The sequence below is a fragment of the Antechinus flavipes genome, chromosome 3, assembly GCF_016432865.1.
Source record: "Antechinus flavipes isolate AdamAnt ecotype Samford, QLD, Australia chromosome 3, AdamAnt_v2, whole genome shotgun sequence".
Taxonomy (NCBI): domain Eukaryota; kingdom Metazoa; phylum Chordata; class Mammalia; order Dasyuromorphia; family Dasyuridae; genus Antechinus; species Antechinus flavipes.
In genome coordinates, this window is record NC_067400.1 from 348,021,060 (window position 1) to 348,037,721 (window position 16,662).

At 37.3% G+C, this 16,662-nt stretch overlaps 1 protein-coding gene across 1 annotated transcript in view; it reads left to right on the top strand.

The window, feature by feature from the left end:
* The first annotated feature begins 661 nt into the window (after positions 1-661).
* TFCP2L1 (transcription factor CP2 like 1) overlaps positions 662-16,662 on the top strand; it is a 56,345-nt gene continuing 40,344 nt past the window's right edge. The window contains exons 1-2 of the mRNA XM_051985723.1: positions 662-806; positions 6,768-6,919. Coding sequence (XP_051841683.1) covers positions 745-806; positions 6,768-6,919 — 214 coding nt within the window. The 5' untranslated portion in view covers positions 662-744. The remainder of the gene's footprint in view (positions 807-6,767; positions 6,920-16,662) is intronic.

Below are 16,662 nucleotides of genomic sequence, written 5' to 3' on the forward strand. Positions count from 1 at the left end.
TATGGAGAATTCCTCTGATAGAATGCAAACTCCTTGAGAGCAGGGGCTATATTATTTTTCATGTTAGTATTCACAGCAGCAGGCACGGTTCTTTCAAGCACTGTAAACCCTTAATAAATACTTAGGGATTTTAATCAGTAAAAGATTTGGGGGTTTGGTGACGAGGTCTCATCACTCCCCTCTCCCAAAGTCCGCAGGTCACTCCCAAGGGAAGACCGCCAACTTGTTCCGCTGCCTATGCCAACACAGACACCTGTCACCCCACCCTACTCCTAACCGGCCACATTCCAGAGAGGGGCCTGACTTTGGAGAGAGAACCAGAGCCTTGGGAAAGAAGGGACTCTTGCCGGGCCCTTTCCTTTCCTTTGGAAAAGACTTGAGGATCCGCCTGGCCGCAGCAGATCCTTCCTCCCGGTCCCGGTCTCTCCGACACCTTACTCTCCCGGCTGCAGGGTGTGCCAGGCGGGGTCAGTCCAGGTTGCGGACCCTGGGAACCACCCCTTGCTCCTCCTCCCTTCCCACCCCTCTCCTGGGGAGGGGCAGGGTGCTGGGAGGGCATCCGCAGTGACCTCAGTGCCCGCCCTAACCCCACCCTCGGCCGGAGGCACTGGTAAATAAAAGCGCGTGCAGCAGCCCCGCTGCCTCGTGGGAGCTGCTGTGTTGCAGGGGCTCTGGCCACCTGTCTGCCACACTCCCCTCCCTATATTATCTGCTCTCTCCAGAGTTTCGAGAAGGAAAGAAATCATGCTGTTTTGGCATACCCAGCCGGAGCACTACAACCAGCATAACTCCGGCAGCTACCTGCGGTAAGCCCCGCACCCCGGGCGGAGAGCGCTCGGACTCCGAAGGCGCCGCCGCCCCCGCCGTCGCCTCGGAGTAACCCTGAAGTCCATCTGCGCCTGACGTTGATGTAGTAAGGGGAGGATTCCTTTCAGTACATAACACTAGGGAGATTCCTCGGGCAGAAGGGAGGGCAGGATAGCAATGGGAGGTCTTCTTGTCCCAAGAAGTTCCCTTGGCAGGAGAGCCTAGAGAAGGTGCAGCGGGTGCCAGCCCCAGCTGGAAGCCCATCTCTACCTTAGGACACTGACGACCTACCTACCTATGTGACCTTCGCCAAGTCTCACATTCTTCCCCTTTCCAGTAAGGGGGGAGGGAGGAATAGACTAGATGATCTTTCATACAGCTTTTTAATTCATAGTTTTGAAAAGTTTTAATTCATAAAAGACTATCACCGGAAATCAGAGCAGAAAACATAATTTTATTTTTAAAGAGCCTTTGTAGGCTCCGTCATGACCACCCTCACCCCTTATGACAGGGGGGAGGGAAAAAGAGGGTCCCTGTTCGCTTGTTCTCCCGCGGCTCGCCCTTTCTCGGGCTGTAGCTCCCTTCTCTCTCCTTCTCCCACTCCCCCACCCCTGGATGCCACTAGCTGAGCTTGCTCGGATCCTGGCGGACAGACCGAGAGAGGCTCCTGTGCTCAAGCCTGGCCGTCCGCCGTCTCTCTGGCCGAACCGAAAAGGTCATAGGTGCCCGGAAGAGCACATGCAGATAGCAGTGGGCAGCGCTTCCCCAAACTCAGGATTCGCTCTTCTCTTTCGGTGAAGAGAGACTTCAGACCCCACAGACCCGACCGACCGACGCAAACATTCGAGCAGTAAAAGGAAGGGAACCCACAAACAGGACCGGACTTTTGGAGACCGGACGCGAGAGAAATAGATCGGAGGCGAGGGGGAGAGCTGGGCAATAGTCCCCTGTGTTGGGGGAGTGTTAGAGACATCCACCGGCATGCCGGCGGAAGCTGCTTTTCGAAATCCGTCCTATGATGATTATTATATTTAGTGACCTTGGGTTTCCATTTTCTCATCTGTAAAACGAAGACACTGGGATTTTATTAGAAAGCCTCTGAAATTTCTAATAGCTTCGCAAATAGGACCCTCCAATCTCTGGATTGTGGGTGTTAATGGTACAAACGTTTAAGCAGTGCCTGGCAGTTAGCTCGAATTTAATATTTATTAAGCTGATATGCTTATTACCAGCTTAATTGGTTATCCGTTTAATTGATTAAGTTGATATAAATTAGTATTCATTAACAAGTTGACTGATATACCTGAGAAGGAGGCTTTAATATCTTGAATCGAATCGCCCTTGAGGAGGGAGTGGGGATAAGGTGAGGAGGGGATGGAAAAGGACAGTATTCATTTTCCTTGGAAGTAGTTCACCTCATGAGGAAGTGGAGGAACCTCTGGATATTCCGTAGGGTCTCAGTATTCTGCTTTCTCTTGCCCCTCCAAATTGTGCTTTTTGATTTGAGTTGAATATCTGGTTTTGGTTCTTGGTTTTCAACCTCTAAAATGTGCGCACTGGTAAAGACTTAAATTCCAGGTGGGGGTGGGGCAAGGGTGGGGGTAGAGTGCTTGACCTAAGGGTTGGGGCTGTGAGAAGCATCTCTTCTGCTTACAAGGCAGCTGATAGTCCCCTCTGATAATCTTGTATATATTTGCCTGAGCTCTGGCCTATTCCCTTGATGGAAATCTTTCTTCTTCTGCAGGGATTTGACTAGTGCTCTTCAAAGGGAAAAGTAAGTCCTGTCTGTTTTGCAAAATTCTCTTAAAAAAGAAAACCCTTTGAAATTTTTTCCCCTCCTTTTATGGAGGAGGACATCTCCTTTCCCCTCAGTTCTATGGGATTTTTTTTTATCCTTTCCTATTGGAAATTTCACTATCTGAACTTGCTTAAACCAGCTTTAACCTGTTTTATTTCTACCCTAGTCAAAGTTTATTAAATCTGCCTAATTTAACTCAAGGGGCAGTTAAAATTAGCTTGGGAAAAGCAGAATTTGTGGTTACTAGACAATGATTTTACCATTATTTTTTGTAACCTCCCCTTTCCAACTTGAGGCTTTTCCCAAATGATACCTGTCAAATCTCCCCACTGTGATTTTGTATCCTTTATTCTTCTTTACATTAGAAATGAAGGGGAGAGCAATGAAAGGGTTAAGCCTTTTTTATTTGTCAGTTCATTATTCATTGGATTTTATTAAAAAGATGGTAAATGATGGTGAATCTTTATTATGCAGGGATATTCTGTGAATGGAAGATATTGAGCCAAATGACAGCCCAGAGCAATTTAAATTTAGACAGGATCTGATAGGAGGGTCAGCTCATTAGAATAAAATTTTCCTTTTAAAAACATTCTGGAAAAAACTCAATTTCTATTTACTCCAGGAACTAAAATATTTAATACTCTATGACTTTAATTTTCCATTTTCTCTAAAATCAATTTTACAGTTATTAAATATTTTAAGACATTTAAAAATGTAAAGTTTGTAAATAAGTGATTGAAACTTACTTAAATTTCAGATCCCAAAAATTTCAATTGAGTTAAACATTATTAAATTTTGTAGCATAGAACTTTGAAATTTTTTTTTTTTTTTTTTTTTTTTGCTAAGGCAATTGGGGTTAAATGACTTGCCCAGAGTCACAGCTAGGAAGTGTTAAATTTCTGAGGTTATATTTGAACTCAGGCCCTTTTGAATTGAGGGCTAGTACTCTAGCCACTACAGCAACTAGCTGCCCCTAAAACTTTAAATCTTAAAACATAAAAAAGTTTAAGACACTGTGCTCAGTGGAAATTGGAGACTACTTGAACAGGGAGAAAGAGAAAACCAACTAAAATTATTCCTATTCACAAGGTACTTACACTCTAGCACTTCATTAAGGAATAACTGTTGTTCATTCTTTTTGTGAGGTGTACCAATCAGCAGTTTTCATGTTTACCTCAGACAGTTAAAGATTCATCTACTTGTGAGGTAGCTGGGAAATAATTAGGGTATAATGAAAAATTAAATAGAGTTTCAGAAAGAGAGCATACTATAAGACTAAAGTTATTTGTACAGCTTTTTGATCCAAGGATAATCAAGCAATTGGTCAACAGCCTTTTATTTGATAACCTTCCCTGTTCCCCTTAGGAGATTAGATAAATCTTCTCCTAGAAATTGATGTTTAAAAACCCCCAGATATATTTGAGAGAATAGTCCTGTGTCTAGTCACTAAGCCATAATGTTGGAATTACTCAAGTTAGCCTTCAGCAGGGACTTTTTGTCTCTTTCCTTATTTAATATTAGATACTCTGGGCAACTATTATTTCTTTGCAAATAAGGATAACTATCTTGAAACAAAACACTCTTCCATGAGTGATTTTAGTGTGAATGGCAGGTCAACCACTTTCTTTTCCTTTTTTTCAAACACCAAAGCACATGGATTATTAACTTAATATGATATGGGCAAACATGAAAAGCCCTAAAGTTAGAAGGGTCAGTGCACACTTTCTATGTTCCTAGATAGCTATTTCTATTTGTATTTGTGTACCTGCGCTTTAGTGTTAAGAAAGGGGGCAGCCTTACTCTTTAAGTAAGCTGAAAATTAAGCTAAGTTTTGGCTTCATTGAGCAGTAGAAAAGAAAAGGGCAAGTGTAAAAGATTTTTGAGGTGTACCCAAAATCATATTTTCCTTCAGGGAACTGATTAGATGGTAGAGGGGTATATACAATATTCATGTGTTTTAGGGACACAAGTTTATTGTGTTAGAGAACAGATTGTCTCAATGATTTTAGTATTTATTCAATTTTTGTATGATCCAGAATAAGCTAATCTGATTCATTATATGAAACATATTAAGGGGAGGAGAGCCTAATGGTTATCAACATAAAGTTTTTTTTTCTGACACCTGATCCTTTACTCTTCAAAATTTATTAGACTTTAGTAAAGTCTTCCTCTCATAGACCATTCATATCAATCAATGATTTTTCCATACCTCACTCATAACCCAGGCTAATTCTAGGATCCCAGAATTAGAAGAGAGCTCAGTCTACCTAGTTCAGGCTGAACTTGAGCAAGATTCCCTTTTAACATCATATACGCTAAGCTGTCATTAGTCTTTGCTTAAAGACCTCCAGTGAGAGAGAGAAGCCCATCATTATTTGGTGTCTGGCATGGACATCCTGGGGAGAACAGGAATGGTTAGCAAGTCTGTGGTCCATCTAAATTCACCTCTTTGAAGCTTCCTTTTGCTACTAGTTTTATCTAATGGAACAAGGTAGAAAAAGGTTTCTCTTTCTTTCAAGGGGAGCATGGGCTGCCTTTTATCTTTCTTTGTATTCCCAGCACTTAGTATAGTGCCTGGCATATAGTAAGTGCTTAATGCTTGTTGAAGGAATTATACTTAAATCTTTTTGCCAAATTAAGCATCCTTGCTTTCTGTTTTCTTCCCTTAACTATTTTAGTGACATGGGTTAGAGAGCCATGTTTATCTTTGTTGCTCTCCTTTGGACACACTCTAGTTTATCAACTTACTTTCTAAAATGTGATGCTCAGAACTGGACATAATTTTGTAGATGTGGGATAATCAGAATTAAATTTGTTAGGACTATCACCTTCTTTGACTGACATAATTTTCTTGCCTGCAGTATCACAGTTGACTCATTGAACTTGACAGTGCACCAAAACCTTGAAATTTTTTACATGAATTGATAATCTAGTCACCACTTCTCTATTTCAAACTTTTGGCATTTCTTTTTTTGAACTTGTGTAATATTTCTCATTGATCCCTGTGTAATTTCTTAGAATATTTGACCCAATATTCTAACCTGGCAAGACTTTTTTGAAGCCTGATTCTACTCCAGTCCAACATTTTTGACTTCTTAGATTTTTATCATCTGCAAATTGAGTGGCGTGCCATCTCTGCCTATATTCAAGTCACTGATTTAAAAAATGTTTCACAAGATAAGCTAAGCAGAGATTCTTGGGATATTTCACCAGAGATCTTTTCAACTCCACAATGAACCTTTAGTGAATCCTCTGACTCTCGCCATCCAGCCAGTTACAAATCCAAATAATTATACTGTCCAGCTCAGGAGCAATTCTCTACACTCCCCCCACATCTCGACATCTTTCTTTTTTGAGGTCCTAACTGGGAGTTTCTTTTGAGTAGGAGGAAAGGAAATTTTGAGGTCTTTCATTTTATTAAAAGAAATTTCCATTTGGTTAAGGAAAAAAAGTCAAAGCCAGATTTTTTACTTGAATATAAATTCAGGAGAAATTAGCATGGTCCTGAAAAAAGAGAAGTTTCCTATTATCCCATTATGTTCTATTGCAGTGATAGATTCTTATCTCCTCTCAGGGTAAGTTATCTATTCAGCATAATATAGGCTATATAGAAAGATGAAATAGGTTTCTTTTTTAAAAGATAATTTGATACTTTTTCATGTAGTACATTGTAATAGATTGTATGCTTGGCCAGGACTTGTGACATCTCATAAAATCGCCTCCAACATTGGTATTTTATTAATATTAGAAGAAGAATTTTTTTTTTAGCTTTTCTAAAACATAATCCTAATTTTTGTCCTTTGAATTTACAAAATAAGTGTCTTAATTCTATAACTGATGTCCAATCATAAGAAAAAAATGCCATAAATTATTCTGTTTTTATTACTTTCAAACTTCTGTGTGTCATATGTATGACATAGTTTGTGGTAGATTTGTTTCAAACGGAATTTTCTCCAAAGTTTTAAGGGTTTTTTGTGGGGGGGAGGAGTATGAAGGGGAGGAAGGAGAGAGGAGAAATGGGGAGACAGATGAATCCGATGCATTGATGTTCAGGGAAACTATCTCATTACTTCTATAAGAATGTCTTAAGCTATCTAGACTTTTTTTTCTTAGAAATTCTTTTAGATGTGTTGCTGACACATATGTTAACTGTATGTTTCAGTGATGTCCTTGCACTGCCAATCTTTAAGCAGGAGGAACCTCAGCTATCCCCTGAGAATGAAGCCAAACTGCCCCCATTTCAGTATGTGCTTTGTGCAGCCACATCACCAGCTGTGAAACTTCATGAAGAAACTCTGACCTACCTCAACCAAGGTAGGTTTGCCCTAGTAAGGGGAAACTAAGGGGAAAAGTTCCTTTGTGGACCTGAATTGATTTGATCTGAATGGCCCAGGTGGAAGTGTTCACATTCTTGCGTGATGTTTTACTGAATTTCTTGTGAAGAGAATAAAGCAGAGTGGAGAATTGTATGTGAATACACATATGTATATACCTATATTCATATGAAAACATAGGTACACATTTATATATTCATATGTTTATCCTGGCTCTGTTGGAATTGTGTAATGAATTGACATCTTTCATAAAATAGTTACTTTAGATATTATAAAATCCAAAAGGCTTTTTGTTTCTTGAGTATAGTGACAGCCTTTTATAATTAAAAGTGAGAGAGAGAATGAATGTTCATTTCTAGATTAGCAATATCATGAGAAGAGAATAGAGCACTCGATTCAGAATAAAAAAAACCTGAGTTTAATACCCTCCAGGTATTACTTATGTTATGCTGGGTAAATCACTTAATTTCTCAGCCTCAGTTCCTTCAAATATAAAATGAAGGAATTGGATTCAAAGGTTTTGTGGGTTTCTATCTTACTCTAAAACCTAAGATCCTGTATCAGATTTCCTTACAGCCTTAAGAAATACTCTCCCAGAACTTCAAGATGGTAGAGATGGTATAGCACAAATCCCTGTACAATATCCCCAATAAAGTGGTCACTATGAGTGTTCATTCAGCGTATGTTGAAACACTTTTAGTGTCAGGGAATTCACTCTCCCATAAAGCTTCTAAGTGTAAGGAACTTCTTACATTTTAGAGATGTGATTTGTCCCATTATCTGTATTGATGTTATGAGCTAAATTATTATAATGATTACTGTTGCAAAGAAGCACTTTTTATAGGCATTCTGATGTTCAGCCATCTTCAAAGGTGAGGGTTATATGTTACTCCTGAGTTTAAAAAGTAGTGAAAACAATTTGATGGTAGTGATCTTAGTAGGAAAAAAAGTGGATATATTATTATACTTGGCAAAATTGAGAACTGAATCCTTAGAGTTTTTTGATTTCTCTTTTATCTTACTATCTCTTTCCTGGAACTTTGACTCCATTTGGGAAACAGCTGGGGGTAGAAGTCCAACCTGACTCTTTGCATATTCCCTTTTTTTGCTGGACTCACTAGCAGAAACTTTAATATAAGGAGAATTTAATTTATTCCACCTTTATCAAGAGGGTCCATTTTCCCCTTAGGATGGCAAATTAAAAAAAAAATCAGAGATCCAGGAATGTGACCCAGCTAAAAATAATGCTGATTTTGAAATATCTCTGAACAGATTCATCTCAAGCTTTAGAAAGGTATTCAGGGGGTAGCTAGGTGGTACAGTGGATAGAACATCAGCCCTGAAGTCAGGAGGACCAAGTTCAAATTTGATCTCAGACACTTAATGCTTCCTAGCTGTGTGACCCTGGGCAAGTCACTTAACCCCAATTGCCTCAGCAAAAAAAGAAAGAAAGAAAGAAAGAAAGGTATTCAGTCTTCCTAGAGATCTTCGCAGTTTGAAGCTAAAGTTAAGATAGTCTGATATCATTTGTCTAATCTAGAGACATTTTTATCTAATTAAAAAAAGGGTCAATAAGGGTTTTATTTTTTATATAACAAGTAGTATTGACTGTGAAAGGTGATGTTCACTAGCTTTGTGGCCTTATGAAACTATGGGCCTTTCTTACCTCCTTTTACAAAGTGACATGGACAAAACAATACTTAAAATTCTGTTCTATTTTCTATATTTTGTAGGGTAGTATACAGAGTTTCACCAGCTATACCATGCATTTATCTATTTAATTTAGTTTTTTCTTTTTGTTTTTATACCAATTATTTCCCCCAACTTCAATAACAAAACCAATCAACATAGTAACTCTACCTGATTGTGTATAACTTGTTGTTTGCTATAACTTGCTATAAATAGGTGTATACCACTTTCCACATTCATAGTTCACACCTTACTGCCAGGAAATGAGTGTGTTTTTTAAATTATTTCTCTCGGACTGAGATTATAAACCACCAGAGGTAAGCAGCATTTTTGGTTATCATTTGTTGTTGTAGTCATTGTATATGTTGCTCCCTTGGTTCAATTTTTAAAAATTTTGTCTCTGCAATAGAAATTCATTAAATTTGTAAATTGTAATTTGTTCAGCCAACTGATGGGCCCCCATTTTATTAACAGTTTTTTGCTTTCATGAAGAGTCTATGACATTGAAAATTAGTTTCCTGTTGTATTTGAGAGAACATTATAATTGCCTCTTAAATCAATTTCCTTTTTAGTTTCCATCTATTCACAAATTTAGGAAAACATGTATTTAGCAGCCTTAAATAGACCATCTCCATAACACTCCATATGCCATACATTTTAACAGAAAGCTTGTGGAAATTTTGAGGGAAAAAAAGATCTTTGTGGTTTTGACACATTATTCATGAAGGAAGGTGTTTTTAGTACTTAACAGTAAACCTTTAAAAGCATTTTATGTCCACTGATGAGGCCTTATGACAAATCTGTGGGGCTCTCTCATATTATCTTCCTTATAGAAATAGGTTCCATGTGTGTACTCTTGTTATCATTAGAAATATAGATGTCTCCTTAGCACAAGACCTACTTAAAGGCATGTGGTACCTTTTTTTCCCATATGACATCAAGTGTTGCCTGAGACAACTGAAAACACATTATGCTTAACAGTGTCTTTAAACATAGTTTTACAGTGCTAAAACCAGAAAAGTAAATTATGGCGCAAGACTGAGAAGGAATCAGGATAATGGAATGGAAGCATATTGGATTTGGAAGCATAAACCTGTCAACTGCACCATTTCCTAGCCATATCACCAACTGCAAACCAATCATTCAACCTCTTTGAGAGTCAGTTTGTTCATCTGAAGAAAGGGAAATCTTAATACTTAGTAGTATTTAACTTATAGATTTGTTGTGGATATATCATACTGATGTGAGCTCCTCGAAGGCAGGGCTTACCTCATTATTTCTTTTATATCTTTGTATCCCAGTACATAGCATAGTACCTGGCACGGAAGTTTAATAAATACTTGTTGATGGAATGATTGATTGCTATATATCAGGCCAAAAAGGATAACACAATTTTAAGCTGCATGAAGAAAGGCATAGTGTATAGAACGTGGGAGGCAATAATCCTTTTGTATTCTACCTTGGCTAGGCCAGGTCTGGAACGTGGTGTTCAGTTTGCCAGCTATTTTGGAAAGGACATCGATAAGCAGGACTGTCTTTAAGGAAGGTACTCAGAATCAGACCTTGAAACCATACCATACAAAGAACTATTGGAAGGAACTGGAGTTGTTTAACCTGGAAAAGACAGCAGATATAAATATATTCAGATATTTGAAAGCTGTCAAGTGAATGAAACTGATTAAAGTTGTTCTGTAGAACCCTAGAAGGCAGAATGAGGAGTTGGAAAATATAAGGAAATAAATTTTTTAAACACCTTTAAGTTGTTTGGGTTTTCCCCTCACTAGAGAATGACTTAGGAACCATAAGATGAATTAGAAAAAATCTGACAGGTTAGCTGATGTAGTTCTCCCTCATTTTACAAATGTGTTAAAGGCAGTTCCTGTTCAGATATGCATTGGACTGGATGGCCACTGGAGTCCCTTCCAACTCTGAGTTTCTGCTATAAGCTTATGAGTGTGTGCTTTATGGGAAGAACCACTGGGGAAAATTGATCTTTTAGTTGTGAAATTGATTTGATTGACTTTAGTACTAGATGTTAAATCTTTGAGGGGTAGTGGAAGAAGATGAGAACTGTAGAAGAACCAAAGGATGTTGTTTCTTGTAGAAACAAATTCTGAAAGGAGAAAACAGTTAAATGTAAAAACAAACAAATAAACAAAAAAAAACCCTCAATTATTGTCTACCAAAAAATTCATTATGTTCTTCAGGAATAAATTCTCCTTGGCAATCATCCCTAATCCTGCATTCTTTCTTTTTTTCCCATTAAGATGTGACTCTAAGTGTTCAAAGTTCATTTCTTCACCATTTCACTTTTACTATGTGTGGCAGCACTCCTATCAAGGTAGGGAGGGAAATCTGATCTCTTGAAGACTGAAAAAGCTAATTTTGAGACAAGTAAAAGCAGACCTACTTCTATTAAAACCTGGTAGTAAATTTAGGAAACTATTTGCACCTAGAGGCAGTAGAGGTTTAAAACATAAATGGGTTCAGAAAAGCTTAGGATAAATCCTTAATAGACAGAACTCTAATGTGAAAGAGGGATTATTTGTTCTTTCTGGCCCTCAAAAGGAATGAATGAAAAGTTACTGAAAGGAAACTTTTGGTTTCACTTATGGAAAATTTACAATTAGAACTATCCTAAAACAAGATGAACTGCCCAGGGAAGTGGTGACCACATCTCCATTTCAATTGTTCTTGGATTTTAAGTTTAATTTTTCATAGAAATAATTGACTAAATTAAATGGATTGCTTGTTTATTTTTGCTTATTATACTTTTTTTAAAAATAACTTTTTATTGACAGAACCCATGCCAGGGTAATTTTTTACAACATTATCCCTTGCACTCACTTCTGTTCCGATTTTTCCCCTCCCTCCCTCCACCCTCTCCCCCAGATGGCAAGCAGACTTTTACATGTTAAATAGGTTACAATATATCCTAGATACAATATATATGTGCAGAACCGAACAGTTCTCTTGTTGCACAGGGAGAATTGGATTCAGAAGGTATAAATAACCTGGGAAGAAAAACAAAAATACAAGCAGTTTATATTCATTTCCCAGTGTTCTTTCTTTGGGTGTAACTACTTCTGTCCATCCTTGATCAATTGAAACTGAGTTAGATCTTCTTTTTGTCGAACAAATCCACTTACATCAGAATACATCCTCATACAGTATCGTTGTTGAAGTATATAATAATCTCCTGGTTCTGCTCATTTCACTTAGCAGCTTATTATACTTTTAATTTTTAATTCCTCATATATTCATCTTCCCTAACATTCCTTATTTATAAATTACAGAGTTGCAATGGAGAATGGAGAATAGCTTATCTAGCCCAATCCCTTCATTTTCTAGATAAAGAAACTGAGGCCCTGAGATGTTAAGCAACATAAGCTCATACCTTGGAATTTGAATCTTGATTCTCTTAATTCCAAATCCAGAATATGTGTCAGAAGTGGGGCTTTTGGACCCAGGTCTATCTGACTTCAGGGTTAGATTTCTATTCCACCTACTGCCTCTACTTAATTGCATTTACTACTCTCATTTAACCAGGATAGGGGAAGAAGAGGCAGGTGTAACAACAGAAGTAAAGTTTTGGGAAGTTTAAGGCATAGGATATTTTCTTTGATGGGTTGCAAGGAATCTTCTTGAACATGGAGAATAAGGGGCAACCTGTATGCCCTTTCTTGTTTTGTTTTGTAGGCAGTCTCTGAAGAGGAGAATGAGAGTATTACAGCTTCTACTTCAATGAATAACATTTCCTAGGTGATCTATTGCATTTTTTATTGCATTTAGTGATTGCATTTATTAATAACTAAATATTTCCAGTTCTTATTAGTCAGCCTTTTTGGAGCACTTACTATGTGCCCAATCATGTATCCCATGTAACTTGCCTTACCCAAAGGATCTAGCAAAGCTGGGTAGTGTAGATTCAAAACTAGGTGGCATCTTCTGACTTTCTGTTTTCTCCAGGATACCTTTAGATGCTACAATACTATACTGTCCTACTTCCTGCACTGACCCTGCAGCAAGTCACTGAACATGGGCAGCATTTAGGAATAAATCTACCTGGGAGTCAAAGTGGACCTGTCTGATCCTGAACTCTAAGCCACAGCAGCTGGCTTTATTTAGGAAACTTTAGTGTTCTTACTAATAAAAATCATAAAATTTGTACATATGCATATGCATACACACATATACATATGAATTATATAAATACATGTCCATTTATCTATATATACATATACATGTACATGTCTATAATATTAGTGGGGTCTTTAAATTGACTTGTATTCAACAGAAGATCTGTTGTATCTTATCTCCCTTCCCCCCATTCCCATCACCCATAATGTGGTTCTCTAACTTCCTTGTTTGACGTTTTCGTACTTAATTAGAGTTACACCTTGAATGCCCTTAGTAACTTTCCAAACATTTGTGTGTGTTGTTCTTGTTCTATTTGCTTTTGAAAAAAGGCTTTTTATATACTTTCCAGTCAGATTGCATCTATTCCCTATTTGTGTTATCAGAATATCATAATAAGGGGAGGAGAGGACACATTTTTCTGAAGCAGGCCTTTGTAGCTGGAGTTCTACTTACCGTAAAAGCAAGAGAAGCCCCTATTAATAAAAAGAAAGAACAAGTGCTTGCTACTTCTCTCATTTAGACAAGATCAGTTTGACCTCACACCATATAAAGAGTGATTATTGGGAAAAGCATTTTTATTTCAGTAAAACATTTAGAGGAATTTTCCATGAGCATGGAAAAACTACTGCATTTGAAGGCAGAGAACGTGCATTCGAAATCTTCAGTCTCTGACTATCACTTAAGACTATTTGAGTCTCATTTTTCCAGGAAGCTTAGTGTTTTGCCCTATGCATTATTAAGCAAATTATAGGTTTTTTAAAGTTGGATGATACCTGGATTCTTCTTGTTCAAACCATATCCAGAAAGAGATCATCACTGATAAATGCTCATCCAGTCCAATCTCCTAGCAAAGAACAAATGTGAAGGATACATTTGGCAAGAAGCAAATGTAAAACAAAACCTTACAACTTACTACATTGTAACCATAGTATCCAATATCCAGCCCTATAGTTAAGCAGAATTACTGATGAACTGTCCTGAAGTAGAGTAACAGCAATCCCAGCATTTATATAGCATTTTAAGGTTTACAAAGTACTTTACATATGTTAACTGTTTGATAGTTGATAGAATTATAGTCTTTTGATTCAGGAAAACCTGGATTCAGTACCTGTTTCTGAAATTTAAGAGTGAAACCATGGGCAAGTCTCTAATTCTCAGTTTCTTCCTTATAAACCAGATTACAAATACCTATGAAACTTCTCACAGGAAAGACCTTTATTATATAAAAGCAAGTTAATATAAAACTCTTTTTCATGGTGCTCTAGACTTTGTGTTTATTTTCAAAATATTCTTGGAAACATGGTAGCCATGTGAGGAAGTCTTAAGATTAACTGCACAGAAAAATTTTCTCTTTTCTGATCTCACTGTTGGCGTGCATATTGGTGAGCTGATCACTATTTGCTTACTACTCAGTGGTGGCCCAGAACATGGTCATTGGCTAAAAGAGAAGACTTGTATCATATCAGGTTGTCAGGATTCTATCTTCAGTGTCTCTTTATTTGGAGACAATATAGTGTTGGAGAACGAAGTAGAAGGCCTGGAGTTATCTTGTCCAAATCATATCTAGAAACAAGTCTACATTGAAGTTCTAGTCCTATCAGCTCTGCCTACTAATTTACCAAGTAACCTTGGAAAATAATTTTTTCTTCTGTAAAATGGAAATAATATAATAATGTGTCCTGTTTAGCACTGGGAGAACCTCATGAGATTTTGCAAACATATAAATAACATTTAAATACATTTAAATTTTTAAAAAAATTTTGCACTTTCAATTTTATTATCTTTCTTTCTTTCTTTTTTTTTTTTTTTTTTTTTTTTTTTTTTTTGGCAATTGGGGTTAAGTGACTTGCCCTGGGTCACACAGCTGGAAAGTGTTAAGTGTCTAAAGTCAAATTTGAACCCAGGTCCTCCTGACTTCAGGGCCGGTGCTCTATCCATTGTACCACCTAGACTCCCCTATGTTTCATTTTTACATTATCAAATTTTCTATATTATTCATATTTCCAGAGATCTTTTGTACCAAAGAAAAGAAAATTAATTAAAAATAATATAGAGAATTCATTTGAAAGTTCATAAAATATTTAATATAGGTAATATCCTACCATTTCTATTTTAAAAAGAAAATCTAATTTCTCCCCCGTATCATTAAAAGGGAAGAGAAAAAACAATTTTTTTGTTTTCAAATGCATACTCAAGCTTAAGAAATTGTCTCAGTGGGTATATATAAAAATACATGCCTCATTCTGCTCCATAATTTGTCAGCTCTCTTTATTGGATAGCATATTTTATCATCAGGTCTCTGGAATTAGCAATGCTTATAGTATTGATAATAGTTCTTAACAGTTTTCAAAGTTGTTGATGATCTTTGTATAAATTGTTTTTTTGGTTCTTTTAAAAGTTCATAGTTTATCATTTTAGAAGGCAGACACTGCCCACTTTATTCCCCCTCTCTCCCCCCGTTTCCCCCTGCACACAAGTTCTTAGCCCTTTCCTTTTTATGTCATAGACCCTTTAGCAGTCTGGTAAAATTTATGGACTTCTTCAGAATGTTTTAAAGAATATAAAATACATAGTCTTTTCAAAATATCCTAATTATATTAAAGATGAAGATGTCAATTTTCTCTGTCCAAGTTTTCAGACCCCTTAAAATCCAGCCAGGAATCCCTACAAACTCCAGGTTAAGAAGAAACCTATATTACCAAGATTGGCTGTCTTCTCCAGCTACTTCACCTTGAATAGCCTTACCTTGAATAGCCTCCTCATCCCTGCTGGCATCTTTTAACAGTGGTAGAATTGTCAGGAATGTAGTTTGGGCACCTGTCACTTAATGGCAATCTCTTTTAAGCACCCACTGCATGCATGAACTTTATTAGATTTTGTATTACTTTGCACTTATGCCTGGAATGCCTAAACAGAATCTACCTTGAATATAAAAGAAGCATATATGTCCTGTCCTCAAGAGCCTTTTAGTTTAGTTGAAGGGATCAATTGAAGATTTTTTTCCCCCCACAAAGGCTCAACTACCTTTCTTTACAAAATCTCTCACAAAAAGAGGGCCAGATAATAAATCTGGGAAAATCAAAGTCAAAGTCACTTGGGTGGGTAGGATTAATTCCATTCAACAAACTCACTCTCTCTTTCTCTCTGTCTCTCTGTCTCTGTCTCTCTCTCTCTCTCTCTGTCTCTCTCTCTCTCTCTTTCTCTCTCTCTCTCTCTCTCTCTCTCTCTCTCTCTCTCTCTCTCTCTCTCTCTGCTATTTATTATTGTTAAGTACTTGGGGAAGACTACTGAAGGAAGTGACTTTCTAATTGGGTATTAAAGGACTGCAAGGTATGAAAAGGAGGTGTGTGATATAGGATATTCTAGTTGGACATACCATAATATTGCCACTTTGCAGGTTCTCTTAAGGGGAAATCCATCTTTTTCATTGCTGGACCTTGACTAAAGTCCAAAGTCAGCCCTTTCCAGTTAGTTTGTCTAGTTCTCTTTTAGATTTTAGATGATAACATTTTGAACTCTTTTTTTTTCCCCCTCTGTTTTTGAAAAAACTTTTTTCTATCAATTATTTCTAGATATACTTTCCCCATCTTCCCTCTTCCTCACCATTGGTAACCTTTCTTATAATAAAAAAAACAAAAAAAACAAAAAACCAACAGTTATCAGATTTGGTGCCACATATTAAACTAACAACACATGCAATCTTCCCCTTTACCTTTTATGGCTATATAACTTTTCATGGCTGCAGGGTTTAAACATCCTCTATCCCAGTTTCTCTTGGGCAGAATTTCTCTTGATCTTTTCTCTTATAATCCTCAACAACTAATATTAACCAAGGTACAAAGGGGATCAATCTCATTTCATTATACCTTTGCATGGATCATTTTCCTGCGGGGA